The 21,279-nt window shown below is 66.2% G+C and overlaps 1 protein-coding gene across 1 annotated transcript; it reads right to left on the bottom strand.

The window, feature by feature from the left end:
* Nucleotides 1-134: 134 nt before the first annotated feature.
* Nucleotides 135-19,615, bottom strand: COL16A1 (collagen type XVI alpha 1 chain; the record flags this gene model as incomplete). The annotated part of the gene is made up of 70 exons (XM_080357670.1): nt 135-337; nt 419-496; nt 611-787; nt 871-937; nt 1,011-1,199; nt 1,306-1,350; nt 1,474-1,509; nt 1,619-1,708; nt 1,813-1,863; nt 1,975-2,028; nt 2,111-2,164; nt 2,278-2,322; nt 2,532-2,576; nt 2,668-2,721; nt 2,915-2,986; nt 3,096-3,158; nt 3,506-3,541; nt 3,634-3,687; nt 3,800-3,844; nt 3,961-4,014; nt 4,351-4,404; nt 4,482-4,535; nt 5,702-5,746; nt 6,070-6,114; nt 6,285-6,365; nt 6,583-6,618; nt 6,937-7,053; nt 7,149-7,193; nt 7,566-7,619; nt 7,703-7,756; nt 7,855-7,908; nt 7,990-8,055; nt 8,135-8,161; nt 8,293-8,346; nt 8,455-8,523; nt 8,594-8,647; nt 8,872-8,907; nt 9,021-9,062; nt 9,133-9,186; nt 9,264-9,386; nt 9,484-9,591; nt 9,700-9,735; nt 9,811-9,927; nt 10,101-10,154; nt 10,234-10,269; nt 10,412-10,456; nt 10,560-10,655; nt 10,743-10,778; nt 10,898-10,933; nt 11,038-11,154; nt 11,314-11,349; nt 11,580-11,624; nt 11,883-11,921; nt 12,041-12,136; nt 12,206-12,250; nt 12,376-12,438; nt 12,586-12,621; nt 12,847-12,891; nt 12,972-13,013; nt 13,155-13,217; nt 13,398-13,424; nt 13,835-13,867; nt 14,452-14,505; nt 14,859-14,990; nt 15,335-15,415; nt 15,494-15,769; nt 15,858-15,981; nt 17,186-17,303; nt 17,435-17,497; nt 19,540-19,615. The coding sequence occupies 70 exons, from the start codon at nt 19,613-19,615 to the stop codon at nt 135-137; spliced, it is 4,851 nt and encodes a 1,616-aa protein (XP_080213796.1).
* Between the last annotated feature and the right edge of the window lie 1,664 nt (nt 19,616-21,279).

The raw sequence follows: 21,279 nt of genomic DNA, 5'->3' as shown, positions 1-21,279 counted from the left end.
TTTGTCCGGGCAGGATCCACCCGCCCTCCCGATCGCGACGGAGCTGTACAACACCCACTCCCGCGGGACACGCACGACCCCGGCACAGCGGGGGAACAATATTAACAGCAAAGGCGGGGGGTGCGGGGGACCCTTCAGCCGAAGGGGCCCTTGACGTTTTTGGGCTGGAAGAGGGGCTGCTCCAGGGGCATGGCGCCCATGCAGTCTGCCGGGCTGCAGTGCCCAGTCTTGCCCGGCTGCCCCGTGGCACCAGGGGGGCCGGGGACACCGGGGATGCCCTGTTGTCCCACGGGGCCTGGGGGTCCCATCTTGCCATAGCCTGGTGGTCCTTGGGGACCTGGAAAAGATGGAGAGAAAAACACAGGTGGCAGCGAGCCCCAGCATGGGGCTGATGGACAAGCGGAGAGAGGGGGCTCACCTGGGGGTCCTGGGGGGCCGCTGTCCCCCATCATCCCCACGCCTTTCTCTCCTTTCTCTCCTTTGGCACCTGGCTCACCTGGAGGAGAAGGGGATGTAGAGAGGTGAGACCCCAGTGATTCCCCTGGGAATGCCTTGGGGACGTCAGAAATGCCTTAGGGACACTGGGAACACCCTGGGGAGCAGCACCTACCCCGCATGCCCGGCACTCCCTGCCGCCCCTCTCTGCCGATCTGTCCCGGCATCCCCGGGGAGCCAGGGGGTCCCGGCCGGCCAGGCAGCCCATCCTTCCCTGGGGGACCAGGTCTGCCTGGGGATGCCACCATCTCCACCGGGAAGTGCATGCGGGAGGTGTAATACGCCATCCGCTCTGCGGGGACATGACACGCTCAGCACTGGCAGGTATATGGCAATGGCAGGGTGCCACCAGTCCTCACCCCCCCGCCCCATTACCATCAAACATCTTGCTCAGCTCCTGCCGGATGAACCTCTTGATCTCATCGTAATTCACCACGTCTCCCTGGGTGGACACAGGAGGGGACATCACCACTTGGGGTCATGGGGGCATGAGGACCCCGGCCGTCCCTCCTTACCATCATCCCCGGGGGTCCTGGCAGCCCGGGGCTGCCTGCAGGTCCTGGTGAGCCAGGGGGGCCCCTCTCTCCCATGGGCCCCCGTGGCCCCACGAGGCCCATGGAGCCACTTTTCCCTGGCCCACCCGGCATGCCGGCTCTGCCCTTCTCCCCGGGGTAGCCCCTCTCTCCAGGCGATCCAGCTTCACCCTGTGGAGAGGTGGAGGGTCAGGGCTGAACCCCAGCATCTCCAGCCCCGAGCAGGGCTGGGGGACACTGGGATGGCTGCGGTGGCACAACCGGGCTCTCCCCTCACCTTCTGGCCAGCGGGTCCTGCAGTACCCGGTTTTCCTGGGGGACCCTGGGGAGACACAGAGGAGCAGGGTGGCAGGGATGTCCCCTACACAGGCACCCTGGGGATGCTGTGGTCAGGCCAGATGATGCCATGATCCAGCCCCGGGTCCCACAGAGCCCATGCTTGTACCTCTTTACCAACGGGTCCATCTTGTCCCTGCTCCCCCTGCGAAATCAAAGTGGGGCAGGGTGAGGCGGTGACCATCACAGTGCTGTCCTTGAGGTCCCCACTGCACTGGGGTGTGGGGGGTCTGTGCCACCCCCACTGCACTCACCGGTGGTCCCGGGTGGCCTGGGGGTCCCGGCTGTCCTGGCATCCCCGGCAGCCCTCGCTCCCCCACTGAGCCCCGCTCGCCCTTCAGCCCCTGCAGAGAGGCAAGAGGAAGGGGACAGGCACAGGTTGGGGACAATGGCCCCCAAAACTGGGGCAACCTCTGGCCCCCACATCCTGCAGCTGGGCAGTACTCACCACTCCAGCGAGGCCAGCAGGACCCGGCTGCCCCGGGCTACCGGGTGGGCCCTGGGGGGCAAAGAAAGAGGGGTGTCAGCTGGGGGGGCTGTGGGTGATGACCCCGCTCCCTGTGCTGCAGGGAGGTCCTGCCATGGGCATTGTCCCGCTGTACCAACTTACGATGAGCCCTGGGGGTCCCTGCCGGCCTTGGGGTCCCATGGGTCCAGGGTCACCCTGGGAAAGGCAGCACAATGAGGGGGGGCGCGTGGGGCTCACCCGGCTCAGGGCTCCCATGCCCACGCAGCCCCTCGCTCACCTCCGCTCCCGGCCGGCCCGCGATCCCTGGGGGGCCGGGTTTGCCGCAGTCACCCTAGAAGGAGGAAGGGACATGCTGGGCAGTGCAGTGCATGCAGACCCTGGCCCAGGACCGAGGTGCCTGGGGATGTCACCACACAAGTGTCCCCCAGTGCCACCATCGCTCACCTTCGGTCCCGGGAGACCCGGGTGCCCTGTCTTCCCCTTGAAGCCCTGGGGAGAGAAAAGAGCTGGGTGGGGGTCCCAGTCCCTGCCAGCAGACTGAGGCAGGTGACCCCAACCCCGGTCTCTGCTGGGGACCCCAACTTTCAGCATTGGGCTGGGGGGGGACAATCCCAGGTCAGGGGACATCTGGTCCTGGCTGCAGGGACACGCCAGGCACCGAGCATCAGGGAGGGGTGACAAGGAAGGCTGTCACTCACCGGAGGACCCATCATCCCTGGTGGCCCAGGGGGACCAGGGTCACCCTGGGGAAAAAGAGATAGGGCTTGGGGGTGTCCTGGGGGGTTGCAGAGTTGCTGGCCCCCACCAGCACCCAGGAGAGCCCCGCAGCCTCACCCGCAGCCCTGGCTTGCCATCCTTGCCATCCAGTCCTTCCAAGCCAGCGGGGCCCTGCGGAGGCAAGGAGGGGGTGCCAAGGGTGGTTTGCACTGAGGGGCTCTGGGGGGGTCCCTGAGGGACCTGCTCTGGGCCCCCCAGGTCATGGGAACATGTGTCCGGGGAGTGGCTCCAGCCAGCAACACTCCCCAGCAGCACTGTGACACAGGTGGTCCTGTGCCCAGGGTTGGCATGGGGGGGGTCTTACTTGGATGCCAGGAGGTCCGGGGGGTCCAGGGGGCCCTGGCATCCCCGTGGGCCCGCGCATGCCCTCGCTGCCCTGAAAGAGCCATGGAAGGGTCAGGGGAGCAGCCAGGGCTGTGCCCAGGCACCCCTCGGCCATCCTACAGAGCGGGGGACAAAAGCAGCCTTGTCCCGGTGGCACTAACCTTCTCAGCCATGGGTCCTGGTGGCCCAGCTGGACCAACCTTCCCTGGGAAGCCAGGGGGCCCCTAAAGAGAAGCGAGGTGTTAAGTGTGGGGCAGCACTGCTCACTGCCTCCAGATTCATTTTAACACGTTTGCTGTGGGGCTGCTCTCCACACCCTGCCCCATGGAAAACACACTTTCTGCAAGAAACTCCCATCCTCATCCTTATCCCCATCCCATCCCTATCTCATTCCCATCCCTGTTCCGTCCTCACCCTCATCCCCATCACACATTCATCCTCATTCCTATGCCATTCCCATTCCACTCTCATCCCATCCTCATCTCCATCCCATTCCCATCCTCAACCCCGTCCCTTTCCCATTTCATCCTCATCCCCAGCTGGATCGCAGGGTCACCCCACAGTGACTCACCGGTGGCCCCGGGAAGCCAGGCTGGCCCTGGAAACCCTGTGGAGAGACAAGAGCTGAGCTGGACCCCAACAGCCACATCCTGCCCCCTTAGGGGTCCCAGGGATCCCAGTCCCCTCGGGGACACTCACCTGGTCCCCCTTCTCACCAGCGCTGCCCGGGAGTCCACGCTCACCCCTCGGTCCCTGCAGAGGGGGTGAGGTGGGTGGGGGGCACCTCGCTGCACCCACAGCCACCACAGCTTACCCCCCTGCATTCCCCACAGCCCCCCAGGAGCCGAGCGGGGTGGGCACCTACCGCTGGCCCCACGGGACCGGGGAGACCGTCCAAGCCAGGGGGTCCCTGGGAAGAGGGGAAAACAGGGTCAGATGGATGCAGCTGGCAGGACCGTGGGGAAGGCGGCACCTGGGAGACCCCCCAGCCCCTCTGCCCCTGGTGCAGGGCCCCGAGGGACTCACCAGTTCCCCCTTTTCCCCGGGGGGGCCCACGTAGCCTCGCTCGCCCTTGATGCCCTGGGGAAGGAAGGAGATTAAGACCCTGCGCAGGACAGGGGATGGGCTGGGACATGGGGCATGTATGGGAGTGGGGGGGACAGATGGGGCACAGATGGAGAGGACACGGATGGAGTGAACCGATGAGCAGTGGAGAGGGCACCGGGAACGTGTGGGACTGGGGACAGGTGCGACAGGGGTGAGCCCTGCAGGGACATGGTGCTCAGTGCCCACTGGGGTCCCCCAGCTGCCCATCCCCAACAGTGGGGGGGCCCCAACAAGCTGCAGGGAGAGATGTGGGGACACAAGAGGTGGCCAGGGGCTGGCAGATGCTGCTTGGCTCCCCACGGTACTCACGGGAAGGCCGGGGGGACCCGTCGCGCCGGGGTAGCCGGGCTGTCCTGGAGGTCCCTGTGCCGGAGGAGGAGAACGCTGAGCCAACCCAGCGCACCAGTGTCCCCCCCGTCCCCTCCTCTCACACCACTCACCGGCTCCCCTTTGGCTCCGGCAAGCCCGGCAGGGCCACGATCACCCTGGAGACCCTTTGGAGGGAGAAGAGAGGAGCTACAGGGGGTCTCCTGTGGCCCCCGGGGCTGCGCCCACCTGGCAGCACCGCCGGGCAGAGCGCAGGGGACAAGGACCAGGCACAGGTCTGTGACCTCCACCAGCCCACAGCCCCAGCCTGCCCAGCACCTCCAGGCACCGGGGGGACCCGCTCGTCCCCCAGCCGGGCTCCCTGCACCCACAGGCACCAGGCTCGGCACCCAAGTGACGCTCACACCCAGACACAGGTCACTGCTGCCACACGTCATGACCCAAAGGCAGCTCTGGTGCCACCGGGCCACTGAAATCTCAGCCCTGGGGGTGCTGCACGAGGTGCCCAGCTCCTGGCAGCCCCAGGCACTGCCCAGGACACGCTTCAGACCACAGCTCCAGCCTGGTGCCACCCCCTGCCCTCCCAGGGTGGGCCAGACACGGGTGACACACAGGAGCCCCATGGCTCCATGTCACGGGGCCGCTGGGGTGGGTTAGTGGGGTGACATGGTGCCGAGACTGGACAGGACACGCTGGCACACCGCAGAGCAACGACCCACAGAGACCCACAGAGACCCACACAGACTGTGGTGACATTAGTGGACGGGGGGACAAGAGCAGGACACGGTTGGCACGGAAGGGCAGGATCCTCCGGGAGCTGCCGGCGCAGCCTCACCTCACCTTGTGCTATGAGGGAACAGGAGGATGAAGATGAAGATGAGGATGGAGATGAGATGAAGATGATGCTGGAGGCTGGTTGGCCCCAGGGGAGCCAAGGACCAGAGGAAGAGGAGGATGAGCCCAGGCAGCACCGGCTGCACAGAGGGTCCTCCTTGCTCCCCAAGGGGAGTCCCCAGGGGCAGCAGGGAAGGGGCAGCAGTCGGGTACCACCCGGTGCCCCCAGCCCACCCCACGGGAGCTGTGACAAACTGTGGGCACTCAGCGGGGGTGCCAGGTCACCTGCACACCAAGAGGAAGATCATTCCTGGGCCTGCAGACCCCACATCTGCCAAGACCTTGTGTGGGGATGGAAGAGGTGGAAATGGGAGGATGGAGATGAGGTGGAAGGGGAGGGGGGGCTGCGGCTGCTCCCAAGGGGCACAAGGACAAGGGACACAGCCAAACCAAGCGGCAGCAACAGAGGGCACAGAGCGGAGCCGTGCTGGGTCCTTACGGGCAATCCGGGTGCGCCAGGCGTTCCAGGAAAGCCTGGGGGGCCCTGAGGGGAGAAACAGGGAGGTCACAGCCTGGAAACGGCACTGGGAGCTGGGGCTGAGCCCTCGGGGTGCGCAGGGCGGTGGCTCCATATCCAGCCAGGCTCCTGCTCCATGTCCGGGCTGGCAGCACCTTCACCTCCATCTCAGCCTCGCCGGGACACAGCCGTGCCGTGCTGCACCTCCGCCTCGCTACAGCCCGGCCACCTGCCTGTCACCGCGGCCTCGGGGCAGGGCGCTGGGCCCCTTGGGGACTTGCAGCATGGGGCTCCAAGCCTCCCAGGACCATAATGTGATGCCCACACAGCCCCCCGCCCCGGGTACTTACGATGGGTCCGGGTGGCCCTGGGGGTCCCCGCAATCCCGGTGGGCCCTGGGGAGAGACGGCTGGGTCAGACGTGACCGCAGTGTGGGAACAGGGGACCGGCCAGCACCGAGGTGGCACCAAGGGGCCAGCCATGTCCCCTGTGGCCACTGGGCAGGGCTGGGATGGCAGGGGGACCAGAGGAGCAGGGCAGTGCCGGAGATGGGGAGCGCACCCACCTGCTCGCCTCTCTCGCCGGGGATGCCCGGGGTGCCCGGCAGCCCAGGGTCACCCACACAGTCTGGGTCAGGACTGTCACCCTGCGGGGAGCGGGGACACGTCAGGAGCTGGGGGTGGCTCTGCACACAGCTGAGCTCTGCCAAGCCCCGCCAAGCGCCTCCCAAAGCCACCTCTGCTCCCCAAAGCCCCGGCTGCTCCCGCAACAGGGGGACAGTGGTGGGTCCTGCCCCAGTGGGGACCATCCCTGCAGCACCCCGGGGACCAGGAGGTGGGAGCGGGGCAGCACGGTTCACTCACCCGAGCCTCCTCCGCCCTCGGGAACTGCGCAAAGCACTGGAAGAAAACCCAGGAGTCACCTGGGGGTTCCCAGCAGTGGGGCACAGAGCCCCAAATCCTGCACCCCTCAGGTGCTCAGCACCTCTGCTCTAGCCTGAGACAAGCCTGTCACCCTGCCTGGGGACACATCGGGACAGGAGGGAGCTGTGCATGGGAGCCAGCGTGCCCAGAGCGTGCCCAGCCCTGCAAGTGCCTGCAGCTTTGCACAATGGTGACACAAGCCGATGCTCAGGGACATCTTCACCCCAAGATCCCCACCAGGACCAGGGGTCTTTGGGTGACAGGAGTCCCACCCAGAGATGGGCAAATACTCACACGGGCGCAGTTCTCGCTGCCAGGGACACCTGGCATGGCGCCGTCCCCCTCCTCTCCCTTGACGCCGCTGGGTGCTGCGAAGGCTGCCTGCAGCTGGGGACAGTCCCCGCAGAGGGTCTGGGAGGACACAGGGAGTCAGGGGGACCCCAAAGTGCTTGGGGCTCCCCTGGGCACAACCCATGGTGGGAAGGCACCCTGTCCCATGCTCTCACCTTCAGCACCTCGATGTTCCTCTCAGCCATGACGGCCAGTGGCCCCTGGGAGAGATCATGGAATCAGTTTGGATGGAAAAGCCCCTCAAGACCGTTGAGTCCAACCATTCCCCTACCCCTGGCACTGCCCCATGTCCTGAGAACCTCATGTCCGTCTGTCCAACCCTCCAGGGATGGTGACTCCAGCACTGCCCTGGGCAGCCTGTTCCAATGCCCCACAGCCCTTTGGGGAAGAACTTGTTCCCAATATCCAATCTAAACCTCCTCTAAGCCCCCCAGGCCCCTCAGCTGCTCCCCATCACACTTGTGTTCCAGCCCCTTCCCCAGCTCTTCTCTGAACTCGCTCCAGTCCCCACGCGGGGTGGAGCAGGATGGGGACACACGGGGAGAGGTGCCATGGGCACAGCCACTACCTACCAGGTCTCCCACCGTTCCGGGCAGTCCCGGTAAACCGTTGTGTCCTGGCATCCCCTAAAGCCAAACAGAGCGCTTAAATATTTGAGCCCTTTCCTAAAAGCTGGGCAGGATTGATCCCCATTCGCCCCATAACTCACCTGGCGGCCGGGGGCTCCTGGAGGGCCAGGGGGGCCGGGGTCTCCGGGGGGACCCTGCAACACCCCAAAACACAAATGGAGAGAGGTGGGGGGTGAGGCGGTGTGGGGCGGGGGGCTGGCGGGGGGCACAGCGCAGCGGGAACAGCACCCACCTGCGGACCCGGCTGCGGGTGCCAGGACATCCCGCTCCACAGTCCTGGGGCTCCCTGGTGCCGAGAGAAGTGGGAGAGCGTTCAGCGGGGGGCGAAGCAGAGCTGGGGGGCCACGGGGGTGCCCGCAGTGCTTACCGGCATCCCGGTATAGCTGGGGTCCTGGCGGGGGCTGGGGGAGCAGATGCACTCCCCAGGGTCTCCCTGTGAAGAGAGGGGGTGATGGCAGGGAGTGGGGTACAGGGTGGCATGGGGGGTGCAGCTCCACCCTGACCCCACTCACCTTCTCGCCACGGGCGCCCTTCTCCCCCTATGATGAGAAAAGCCAGAGAGATGCATTAGCAGGTGGCACTTGTTCCCCACCCTGTGTCCCCCACCCTGTGTCCCCACCCGCACCACAGGGACACAGCAGTTCAGCCACCCCACCATCCCCCCACATACCGGCTGCCCGCTGGACCCGGGCACCCCGGGGAGCCCCCGCTGCCCTTCGGGACCCTGCGAAGAAGAGGAGGGTGAGGAAGCTCAGCTTTGGGCTCAGAACATTTTAGCCACTGTCAAGAGCCAGGGAGGACAGTGATACTTGTCCTGGGGGGCACGACGTACCGGTGGCCCTGTGACGCTGGTCCCTGGTGGCCCAGGGGGTCCCATGGCACCTTTGGGTCCTGGAGATCCCTGCAGAGGAAGGACAGCAGGAGTAGGGGGCAAAGGAGTGGGGAGGGAGGGCTGGGGGACACTCGCTTACCTTTGCACCTTTCTCTGTCGCCATCCCCGGGGGTCCCTGGGGTCCAGGGGGGCCCTAGGGGCAGGAGAGAGCGTTAGCGCCCCCCAGCAGCCCCCCTGCCCACCCAGCGGTCTGTGGTGACAGCACTGTCCCCAGGGTGGTCTGGCCATGACCCCACTGCCACCACCCGCATGGGGGTGGGGCTGATGCTGCAGGGGTGTGACCCCCCCACTTGCAGGAATTGAGGGGCTGGTGGGTGCCCCCTCTCCCAGGGCTGGGCAATGTGAAATGCCACTTACAGGTGTTCCGGGTGGTCCTGTGCTCCCGGGTTCTCCCTGGGAAAAACAGAGTGCGGGAGCTGCAGGGGTACGGCACAGGGTACGGCACAGGGTACGGCACAGCATGGCACAGCATGGCACAGCATGGCACAGACAGCCTGCACACCCACCTGTGGTCCCGGCTGGCCAATCCCCTGCAGTCCTGGCTCACCCTGGGGACACAAAGGGACAGTGAGCAGCCCCGACACGCCCCCCAGCCCACCTCCCCGCAGCCCCACTCACCTGCAGCCCCTTGGGTCCGGCAGGGCCCGGTACCCCCGGCAGCCCCGGCTTCCCCTAAAACACACCGGGTCAGCCCTGAGAGTGTGATGCCGCAATGGGGACATCCACAGCACCGCAGGGGGGACACTCACAGGTCTGCCTGGCTGGCCCATGCCCGGGGGGCCCTGGTCCCCTTTGGCCCCCGGTTTTCCTGGGATGCCGATAACATCTGACAAGTCCCCGTGCGGAGAGGGACCGGGCTCACAGGCGTCTCCCTACAGAGGGGAGATGGAGATGGGAGAGGGATGGAGGGGATGGGTGCCACCATGGTGACGGGATGCAGGTCCCCATACATTTTGTGGGGGGTCTCACCTTCTCGCCCTTAGGGCCGGCTGGACCCCTGATGCCAGGCTCACCCGCCAGCCCCGGGACACCGGCCATGCCCGGGGTGCCCGGGTCCCCAGGGCTGCCAGCGTCCCCCTGGCAAAGAGAGGGGACAAGGCTGGCACGAGGCAGGGGGACACACAGCACTCCCCCCGCCCAGGTGGGTCACAGCCCCGCTGGAACCCCCTCCACAGCCCCTCTCACCTTCTGTCCCTTCTGGCCAGTGTCACCGGGTCTGCCCTGGGGAAATGGAAAAAGGGGTCAGGCCTGAGTGTCCCCTAAAATGGGCACCTGTGAGCGCAGGGGGGCACTCACCGCTCTGCCGGGGGGGCCGCTCTGGCCCCGCTCCCCCGGCGCTCCGGGCACCGCCAGCACCCTCGCTGCCCCTTCGAGAGCCTGTGGCATGGGAGGACACAGCCCACACGAATCACCCTGTGGAGGGGACATCCCGGTGGCTTTGGTGACCAGGGCGCTGCAGGTGGGGGCTCGCAGCCCCCACTGCTCTCCCCGTCTCAATGCAATGAGTTGCACAGGTCTCAGCTGGGGATGTTACAGGGACAGAGCAGGGAGTGGGGTCCCAGGGGGGTCCCCGTCACAGGGCTCACCTTCTCCCCCTTGAGCCCCCGCACGCCTGGATCGCCCTTGTCCCCTGGGAGCCCCTGCACCAAGGAGACATGGCAGAGATGAGAATACAGCCCCCGGCATCCAGATCCTGCACCCCTGGGTCCCCACACTCACCGGTCTGCCCATGGGTCCCTCCTGGCCGCCATCCCCCTGCAAGATGTCAGGGTCAAGGTCAGGGACATGGTCAGGCCCCAAGGGAAGCCAAAGCTGCCCCAACCCCATGGTGGGATGCAGCGGCTGCTGTTCCCTCAGAGGGCGTAGAAAGGGGGGAATGGACGCTGGGGTCACTCACCTTCTGGCCCTTGATGCCAGGCAGCCCGGGGAACCCTGCTTCACCCTGCGAACACCCCGTGCAGTCACACACCAGCACCTGCACAGCCCTGGGGAGCCAGGGAACCCCTCCAATATGGAATGGGGGGGTCTCAGCCCCCTGCACTCACTGGTAGCCCTGGTGCTGGTTCACCCTGGAGCCCCTCGGTGGAACCCCGCAGCAGCGCAGAGAGGACACGGGCATCGCAGGACAGGCAGGAGTCCCCCTGCAAGGGCAGGGAGGGGACAGGGCTCAGGGGGGGCCTGGGGCTGCACACCCAGCAAGCAGGTGGGACAGAGGGACAGACACTCACCTTCTCCCCTTTCATCCCTTGGATGCCAGCATCTCCCTGGGGAGGAGAAAGAGGAGCAGGGCTGGGTGCTGCTAGGGCAGGCTGGATGTCATTCGGTGTCCCCCCAACTCCGACTGGGGATGAGCCAGCCCCCAGCTCAGCCCCATGTCACCTACCCTGTTCCCTTTGGGTCCCGCAGGGCCAGGTCTGTCCTGGTGAGGGCGAAATGAAGAGGGAGCATTAGGGATGCTGAGCCAAGCTCCTGCTCTACCCCCCACCCCATGTGCCCACCCCCACACCCCCAGTTCAGACTCACCGAGACCCCATCCTTGCCGGGTGCTCCGGGCGCTCCCCTGGGTCCTGGTTTGCCAGGTGGCCCCGTGACACTGAGCGTCCCCTCGGCCATGGTGGGACACACCTCGCACGGCTCACCCTGCCCGGTGGGGACAGTGAGACGCAGCCGCGGGCTGGGGGGGTCCTTGAGGTGGCCCCCAAGATGCCCCAAGCCCAGGGCACGGGCACCACAGTGGAGACGTGACTGTAGGCGCTGCATGCCTGTGCCCCCACCAGACCACCCTGACGCTGAACCCACCTTGTCTCCTTTTGGCCCCAGGATGCCGGGGGGTCCCTGCGGGAGGAAGGCAGGGGAGGGGGCTGCTTCAGGCAATGCCACTCAGCATCCCCAACCCCTGACACCAGCCATGGCGTGGGACAGTCCCAGCCCCAGCCGAGGCCACCAGCTCTCCCAGCCCCCTCTCTGTGCCTGGGCTCTGATCCCACCACCGCTCCAGCCAAGCAGCCCCGACCCCGAGCCAAGAAACCCGTCCCTGACCCCAGGCTTTGGCTCCCGGTACTCACGGGTGTCCCAGGCAATCCGCCGGGTCCAGGAGCTCCGGAGCTGCCCTGGAGCCAGAGATGGGAAAGTCTGAGTCCTGCATGGCAGAAAGCCACAGCCTGCAGGACCCCCAGCACCCCAGGGGCATTCCTGCCCCCCAACCCATACCCTGGGCCACCCAGCTGGGGCTCGTCCAGCCGACAGCACCGTGAGCCAACACTGACTTGGCTCCAGTTGGGGATCCTGGCACAGCCTCCCCACACTGAACTGCCCTCAGGCAGGATGGTGTGGGGGTGTTTGAGACCCCTTTTTCAGCCCCAACTCACCTTTTCTCCCTTCGGACCCGGGGGGCCACCAGGGTCACCCTGGAGAGAAGACGGTGTTAGCCAAGCACCCCAGCCAGCCCCACAGCAGAGCCCTGGGGGCACCTCGCCCCCTCCCACGGTGACACCCACCCGCAGCCCCACAGCACAGGGGTCCTTACCGGCTTGCCAGGAAAGCCGATCCCTGGAGAGCCCGGTTTCCCTGGGGGCCCTGGCTCACCAGCCAGCCCCTCGGGTCCCACGAGGCCAGGGTCACCCTGGAAGGAACGGAGGTGTCAGTGCCAGGGCTGCTGCTGGGTACCCCCATCCCCTAAGCCCCCACCTACCTTCTGTCCCTTGGGTCCCACCACGCAGATCTCTCCGGGCCGGCCCTGCAGGGAGGGGACAGTGCTGTGACAGCATTGTGCACAGTATGGGGGGTGCTGGTCTAGTGATGGGACTCCCCTCCCCAGGGAGCGTCCCCGGGGATGCCCAGGTACCACCCGGCACTACTCACATCTCGCCCCGGGCGCCCCGGCTTGCCCTGCAGTCCTCCATCACCCTTGTCACCTTTCTGGCCCTGCCGGACAGACAGACATCACCTGTACCATCTCTTGGGTTGGCACCAGAAGGTGCTGGCACCTCTTGCCAGCACCTCACAAGCCAGGTTTATCCCATCAGCCCAGACATCCCCTTGGTGATTCTGAGACCCACGGGCTGGACTCACCTTCTGCCCATCAGCACCGGCTGCCCCGGGGAGCCCCTGTGGGGGAACAGCATGGAAATGTGGGTGCCCATGGGCGACCCCATGCAGGTGCTCATGGGCGCAGCGCTCACCTCCTCCGTCTCGTACCACCACCCCTTTCACCTCACCGAACTGCTTCCCTTGAGCTGGACCCCCACACCCCAGCTTGGGGTACACATACAATGTTTGGGGGAGCACTCCTGGGTCCCCGACCCACAGCCCCATCCGCCCAGCGTCACTCACCGCCTCGCCACGCTGCCCCTTCTCACCCTGCGGGCCCTCGGCACACTGGGGAGGAAGAGGAAGGAGTGGGGTGAAGGGGGGTGGCAGAGCTGGCACAGGGGATACATGGAGGGTGGGGGTCTCACCTGCACGGGGCTGCCGGGGTGGGTGCGCACACAGTCAGCGCCCTGCGGGAGGCGGGAGGCAGCTCAGGGGCTCTGCTTGCACCCGGCATGGCCAGTGACGGGGGCCATGGGGGGCAGCAGGACCCCCACAGGGAGCACCCCCAGTTTAGAGGGTCCCTGCGTGGGACAACTGGGGACACTCACGCGCTCGCCTTTCTCCCCTTTGCTGCCGGTGATGCCAGGGGGGCCACGCTCGCCCTTCCCGCCCTGCAAGAGAGGGGACGTGTGTGGGTGACAAAACGGGGCATGAGTGTCCCCGTGTCCTCACATGTGCCCACCGCAGGACCCAGGGCTCTCGGGCAGAGATGCCTCGGGCACAGCCGAGCATCTGCATGGTCACATCCCCGCGGGAGCTGGGCTCTGTGTGTCCTGCGGTGACAAACCTACCTTTGGACCCAGGGGACCGAGTGTCACCTAGAGAGAGAGGAGAGAGGTGTCCTGCAGGGCACACTGCACCAAACCTATCCCCACCGCGGTACCCATCCTCCCAGCGCTCTGTCCCCAAGTGCCACCCCAGGAGACCTGTGTGGCACATGGGGTCCCAAAAACTCGCCATCAGCCCCACACCTCCAGCCAGAGGTTGTCATAGGAACAGGCCCACATCTGGAAAGGATCAGAGACCCTCCCCACAGCCAGATGTTGCTGGGCCCCAGGTCAGGAGGAGCCATGGGTCGTGGGGGGCTGTTGGTGATGGCAGAGCAGCAGGTGACACCCCCAGGCCAGCACTGTGGTGGCTTTTGCCAGCCCCAGCTCACAGCCCAGCCCCAGCAGATGGGTCAGGGTCCCCATGTCCCCCTGCCAGCACTGCCTGGTGACACACTCACGTTTGCCGAGGTCTGCGGTGAGCAGGGCGGGCACTGCAAGAGACAGGGAGGGCAGCTTGTACCGGCTCCGTACCCATGGCACCCAAAACCCTACAGCATCCAAAACCCTGTGGCACCCACAGCCTTATGGCCACTGCCCCTGTCCCCTGGGCACCCCAAACCTGTGGGGCTCACCCAGCAGCTAGGACCCAGTCTGCACCCCAGAGATCCCCAGCAGGATCCCACCACAGGGTCACAGCAGCCCCCAGGGGATGGGGTGACACGGGGATGGGGTGACACGGGGATGGGGCACAGGGTACGCTGAAGACGCTTCCCAGCTCCAGCAGCGCTCCGGAGACGCTCGGAGGGAACAAAGAGGCCCTTGGCCACAGCTGGGATTACTCCAGCAGTCAGTGGGGCCTCAATTCCTGCTCGGGGGAGCAGAGCGGCCGCTTCTGCAGGCGTCCCTGCAGCTCTGGCGGCAGCAGAAGGTTCCCGAATGGAGCAGGGACAGACCCAGCCCAGGGCGCAGGTGGGTCCTGGCACAGCACCAGCACCAGCGGGAGGAAGGGGAGCAGAGCCAGGCATGCCAGGACGGGTGCAGCCGGGCTGGGACACCCCTTCCCACCTCCCCGCACCTTCTCCCCAGGATCTCCCTTTGGGCTGGTCCTCCCCGAGGTCCTCGCCGACTCCTGTAGACAGAGCAGAGCAACCATGGGAGCCTGTGTGCCCCTGGGTGACACCTCCCCTTGCACCCCTGGGTTATCCTGTCTGTGGCACCCAGGGGTGCGACCTGCCTTAGTCTGAGCCCCAAGCTGGCGGCTCAGCGGGTGCAGAGCGGCGATGGGGCTGGAGGAGCCCCCCCATCACTCCACGGTGTCTGGCTTCTTCCAGCTCCCTCCCTCCCCTCACACAGTGGAAAATATGAGCCAGGGCTTTTCCAGGGGCTGAATCGTTGTGGCTGCCGGCCCCGCTGAGCGCTGCCCACCCCGGGGCTGGGGCATCTCACAGCGGGACGGGGACATGGGGGGACATGGGGACTCACCGCGCCCAGCGGCTCCTCTAAGCAGAAGCAGCGGGTGTAGACCCGGCCCTCGGGCTGCGGTGAGATCTCGATGAGGTTGCTGCTCTGCATCAGCTCCGCTTGCCGACGGGTCTTGGGTGCTTCTGTGAGGCACTGATGGGAGAGAAAAGGAGGTCATGGGGGGGCTGCTGGGGTGAGAGCTGGGAGCGCCAGCCCTGCCAGTGTGATCTGGGAGATGGATTCATCCTGCATTGGCCACAGAGACAGGTAACAGGTGATAGAATCATAGAATAGTTTGGGGTGAAGGGACCTTCCCAGCTCCCCCAGTTCCCCCCCTGCCATGACAGGGACATCTTCACCAGCTCAGGGTGCTCAGACCCCGTCCAGCCTGGCCTGGGATGTCTCCAGGGATGGTTCATCCACCAACTCTCTGGCCAACCTGGGCCAGGCTTTCCCCACCAGGGACCAGGGTGGGGATTCGGGGTGGGGGGACTCACCCCGCTGGCCGAGATCTCACAGCATCCCTCCTGCCTGGCCAGCTCGGCGTCGCAGTAGATCTGGGCTTGCTGGATGTCAAACTGCCATGGGGCAGGAGCAGCAGGTCATGGACGGATCCCGCTCCACCGCAGAGACCACCCGCACCCCCGGGGACTCACCCGCACTGGGGTGCCGCGCGTGGCATCCAGCCCCAGGAAGGCATTGCCCTCGGGGGCCAGCGCCCGCCGGGGCGGCAGCGGCTTGGAGGAGATGGAGGCGCAGTCCAGGTGGACGGAGACAGCGTGGCTCTGCACGGCCACCGCCACCTTGTGCCACCGCCCGTCGAACAGGGATGCCACTGCTGTCCCCGCGAACACGGCGCTGACGAACGCGGCTCCCGGAGACCTGGCCTGAAACTCCAGGCTCTTCTCAGGACCGTGCAGGGTCAGGGAGAGCTGGGTAAAGAGGGGACAATACCACGCTTGGGGACAGGTTCTGGCTGTCTGCTCACCACTGGTGTGTCCCACCATCCTGGGGCCGTACCTGGGGGTAGCCCTGCTGGTCGGTGACCTGGAAGAGGTACCAGTGCTCCCCGGTGCTGTTCTTCTTCAGCAGCAAGGTGAAGATGAGGGTGAAGGCGGGGGGCAGCCCGTGGGGGAACACCTGCCTGCAGGGATGGGCATCAGGGGTGGCCAGACCCTGCACCGCGCTCCAAAAACAGTGGCAGCACCGTCCCCAACACCCCCTCCTGGACGGCACCCATGAGCAGCATCACCCTAACAGCTCCCATGGGTCCTGCAGCGGTTTGTCACCATCGGTGGCACCGCGGATGCCATCGGGGCATGTCCAGCTTGTGCAACAGGAGCAGAACACGAGGCAGATGGCCCAGCTCGCCCGCAGCCACTCATCCACTGGAAATATTTGCTTTGAGCTCTGCCCTGCTCCGCCACACCAGCAATTTTCCAAGCCACCGGCCTGGAGCTGGACCAGGGCATGGGGAGTGGGCCGGACCCCACAGTCCCCTCTGCTCCCCGTGGGACACGAGTCTGTCCTCACTGGGCACCCAGGAGGCTCCTGGGGTGGAGGGACACCCATAGGTGCCCACCTGGAGCTCATAACCTGGCTACCAGGGCCACTCTGTCCCCAGGCTGGCTCTGAGCTGCCACAGGCACCCGGCCAACAGCAACACCAGCCTGGAGCATCCACCACCTCGAAGCCATCTAAGGACTCGACTGCCCTGCTCAGGAGCCAAGGCTGGGTCTCCTTCACCCGTGGGAGAGCCCCGTGCCCGGCGTCGCTGTGTGCCAGCCCCGGGGCGATGTGGGGACAGGCGGGCAGGAGGAGACGGGTGTGCAAACCGCAGCGGTTTCCTCCAGGAACAGCTCCCGAGGATGTGGAGCTGCTCCCACCTCGCCACGCTGCAGCATCCCTGCCAGCCCTGGCACGGCCTCGGGCACGGCCGGGCAGGACATGCTGGGGATGGTGGGGACGAGGGACAATCTCCATGTGCGTCCCCAGCAGCCCCCCACAGCCCCAGCAAACCCAGCTCAGAGCTGAGCAGCGTCTCGAGCTTGTCTAGACCCCGGTGAGTGCCTGCCAAGCGCAGAGCAGCCGCAGAGCCGTGGTTGCATAAGGGCTGGCCAGGACCCAGCCGAGCCGCCGCAGCCCGGGATTTACTTTCTAGGAGAAAAGTAGCTTGGGGAGCCTGAGGGCTGCACCACCAGCATCTCTGCATCCCCCCAGGTGCCACGGAGCTGCCTGGCCTCTCCAGTTAAGGGCAAAGCCTAAGGAGCATCACCCAGGTCCCATCCTTAAAATGTGGGGATGATGCTCTGGTCACCAAGGGCCACCCTGCAAGACCCCACACTCACTGCGTGGGCTGCACCAGGGGCACAGTGCCCAGCCTCAGCACCACCGGCCCCCGTGGGTTCTGGACTTTCTTGATGGAGGAGATCTTCAGCAGGTCGAACCTTTTAATCAGGTTAAAACCTGCAGGATAAAACGGAGAGGGGTGAGAGCCAGCCCTGGCATGGGGGCCGAGGGCTGATGCTCCCCAGGCAGGGTGCAGAGCCCATCCCCAGGGAGTCGGGGCTGTGCAGAGCAAGAGGAGCTTTCCTTACCTGTTACATTCTCATACTTGTCCCCAACCAGATCCTCGTCCCAGAGCTGCGGGCACGGCTCCCCTGCAAGGCACATCAGCACATCACTGCAGTGTTCCCAAGGACACAGGGACACTGTACAAGAAGGGTTGGACCGTGTGGAGCCCCCCAAACCCCAGCGGGTCTTGGGGTACTGCTGGGAGCTCACCCTGGCCCCCTAAAGCCACTGGAAGCCACAGGGGATCATAAATTCAGCAAATACAGGTCGCACAGCAGGACCAGCTCCTTGCAAAGAGCCCCCCAGGAGCAAAGCACCAGATTTGGAAGGGACGGGCGGTGAGCTCAGAGCTGCGTCCCACAGCGAGTTCACCAGGTGAAATGTTTTTCCCAGTTGCTGCGTGTTCTGCCTCAAAACAGCCTCGCGGCTGGAATTGGCATCAAGAAGCTTGGACGGGTGCCGCAGACACCCAAAGCGGGGAGTTGGCACCCAGAGCTGCCCGCCAGCCTTCCTGTCCCATCCCGGTGACATCCTCAGACCTGGTGGCCCCAGGTGACAGGGTGAGGGCCGGGCCAGGGGACAGGGAGAGGCTGAGCCACAGGAAATGCCGTGTCAGTCGTGATCACGAGGATGCTGGTGCTGTTTGCAACCCCGCTGATATATTACTGCTTCAGCAGCATCAATCCACCTCCGCTGGATGCTACCAGATGTTGGGAGGCGCGAGATAAAGGAGGAAACAAGGGGGTATTGAAGAAGGAATTTGTTTTGTCTCTGTGTACACCAGCCCTGGAGCTGATGATTCATTTGCCTCTTCTCCAGCTCTTAGCCACTCCTGGGGGGCAGCTCTGACCCCCATAGCCCCACTGCCCAGAGCCAGGCGCCACCATGGAGTTTCTCCCCCAGGCTGACCACTCGCTCGCACACGGCCAGCAGCCGCGCAGGGACGTGTCCCTCGCTCCCAGGACCCCTGGCACAGCAGCAGGGGCTGTTGTACTGGCCCTGGTCCCGCAGGCACGTGTGGCAGCTGAGGACAGAGCGGTGAGATCATCCGCAGCGGGGCAGAGGCCGGACAGCGAGGCATAAATCACCCCGGGCGCCATCTGCTTTGGAGCCTCCCCCGGCCCCTGTGCTGCCCTGAAGGGAAAATCGTGTCTCCCCAACCCTCGTTTCCCTAATGGAGGGCCCGGAGCCAGGAGCCTGTGCCATGTGGGACAGTAGGAATGGTACTGGTTGGGGGGGTCCCTTGCACAGGCAAAGCCAGCAGCCCCTGGGCCCCCCATCTGAGCCACCGCTCCACCCCCGCAAAGACTGATGCAACCGTGGCTTTGCTGCCAGCGGCTCCTCCCCACCGTCCGCCTCCAGCTCACCCCGAGCCACGGCCAGCCCCACGCTGGGACCCATGCACAGCAGCCCCACAGCCAGGGGCACCTTGTCTGGGACCCCACGGGATCAGTCATCATCCCACTGTCCCCAGCTGTGTGGTGACAGCCCTGAGCCCTCTACCACTGGCATGCACCATGGCCAAACCTCCTTGCACCTCGCAGCTGGAGGCCAAAACCCCCTCAGAAGCTCTCTGCATCCTCGCCACTGTCCTGAGCAGCCCTGGCTCACCTACAGAGCAGTCCCTGCTCGCTCCCGGCTCCCGCACACGCTGCCGGACGGTGCTGCCGGATGGTGCCGCCATCGTTGCCAGCTGGCAGCAAGCACCCTGCGGCCAGAGTGCGGCCAAGCCCCATCCCTCCATAACCACAGCCTGGGCCATGGGGCGTTCCTGGCTCTCGGCCACGGCGGGGGCGATGGTGGGGTGTCCCTGGGCTGGCTCCCCACAGCAGGGCTTGCTCAGCCCTCCCTGGCCCCCTGCCTGCACGGGATGCTGAGCGGAGCCCCACAGCCTGGGCGGCCGGCGCTCAGCAGGCAGACGATGTCCGCAGCCACCGCTCTGGCCGCCAGTGTGCACCCGTGTGCGGTCCCGGCACGTGGGGACCTGGCACAGCTTGCCATGTCCCCTGACCACCTCTGCCCTGAGATCTCCGGGTCTAACCCAGCCTTGCTTTCCTCTCCCCATGGACGGGCAAGGAGGGACCCCAAGCAGTGCGGACCCCAAGCCCTCGGTCCCAGTGTCCCTTACCTCCTGCCGACGGCAGCTCCTTCCCCTCGCAGGCACTGACAAGCCCTGCGAGTGCGAGGGCCCAGAGACCCCTCATGGCGCCCACGGCAGCAGGTCGGGGCCGAGGCGGCTGCCTGCAAGGGAGAGAGATGGGGCAGCAGCGGGACAGACACATGGTGAGCACTGGCCCGCATCCCACAAGCTCACCTGTGCTGGGAACCCCCAGGTAAGCCTCATTCACAGAGGTGATGCTGACCCACTTGGCCACAGCTCAGGTAGCTTTTGGGGGTCAGCGTGGCCTCCATCCACTGCTGGATCCCCCCATCTCCTCTGCACCCAGCCCAAACACACAGGGCAAGCCCCAGCATCCCGGCATTCACAGGTTCAGTCCGACCCCAGCAACCAGATTTACTGCAAACGTGCAAACGCGGAGGCTGGGCTGCCCCAGAGCGGAACTGGGTGCCTCCTGCGCAGAACCCCCACCCCAGGAAGGTCTCTCTCTTCCCTGTTTTATCTCTCGGTCCTGTGCAGACCCTGGGGTGGCCCAAGGCCCTGAGGTCACCCCGACCTGGCGTCTCTCCTCCTGCTTCCTGCCACGACGCAAGGCAGGGCTGCAGGCAGCCGGAGCGCTGGGACAGACCGGACACGTTCGGCTCCGCTTGCCGCTGCAAGAGCGGGACATGCATCCCTGCGCCCTCGTCCCCATGCACAGCGGTTGGGACCTTTGTGACCAGTGGCCTTGCCTCTGTCCTGCTCGCACCCAGCTCTGCCGCACCCCCAGCTCTGTCCTGCCTGCACCCCAGCTCCTGTGCTCCGAACCTTCTGCACAACCCCTGCAGCTCCCGGATCCCCTCTGTTGCTTGCCGGCTCCCCCTGCACCCACCCCTGCACCCCTTCTGCTCCCCCTGCACCTTCCTTGCACTCCCCCTGCACCCCGTTCCCCCCGCCTGCACCCCGCCTTTCCTACCCCCGCACCCTCCGTACCGGCGGGTCCCCGCGGCTCCGGGACGCCTTCCCCAGCCTGCCCGCCCCTGGGCGGTGATTAATTACGACTAATCACGGGGAATCCCCCGTTCCGCGCCCGCCCGACGGCGGGGCCGGGCTCTGCCCCGCTCCCGGTGCCCAGGACCGGCAGGACGGGGCCGGGTCTCACCTCCGCGGGGCTCGGCGGGGCTGGGGCTGCCCGGGGCTGGCGGGAGGGAGGGACGGACGGAGCGAGCGGGCGGCGCCGCGGGTCCGGCCGCTCCGGCGCGGTGGGAGCAGCCGCGGGACACCGGGCCCTCCGCCGCCTTCCCCGCCTCCCTCCGGGGGGGCCCGAGCCGCCCCCCGGCAGCTGCCCGCCCTCTGCCTCATCAACTCGGGGGGGCCCGAGCCGGTGCCCGCCTTCGTCTCCCCGCCCTCCTCCTCGTCTTCCTCCCCCCGATGCCTCCTCCGGCAGCGCCCTCCCCACTCCGCGGTCCCACTTCCCGGGGGCTGTACCCCGCCCGGAGGAGGGGACCCCCTGCGAGGGACCAGAGGGGCACCCCGATCCTAGAGCTGGGGATGAAGCCCATTCCTGAGCTGCCGCACAGGACCTGCTCTTCCTCCGCCCAGGGACCAGAGGGGACCCAGGTGCTGGCACCGGTGGTGGCATTGCCAGCCAGAATGGCTGTTGCTGTGGGGACCAGCGTGTCCCTCCAGGGATGCTCCTCCACCCACACAGCACCGGCCCACAGCGCACGTTTGAGTCTGGGAGAGGCCAAACAGCCACGGGTGTCCCTG

The sequence above is a fragment of the Nesoenas mayeri genome (assembly GCF_963082525.1).
Source record: "Nesoenas mayeri genome assembly, chromosome: 21".
Classification (NCBI taxonomy): domain Eukaryota; kingdom Metazoa; phylum Chordata; class Aves; order Columbiformes; family Columbidae; genus Nesoenas; species Nesoenas mayeri.
The sequence above is the reverse complement of the archived record's forward strand: the minus strand, read 5'-3'. Positions and strand labels throughout refer to the sequence as shown.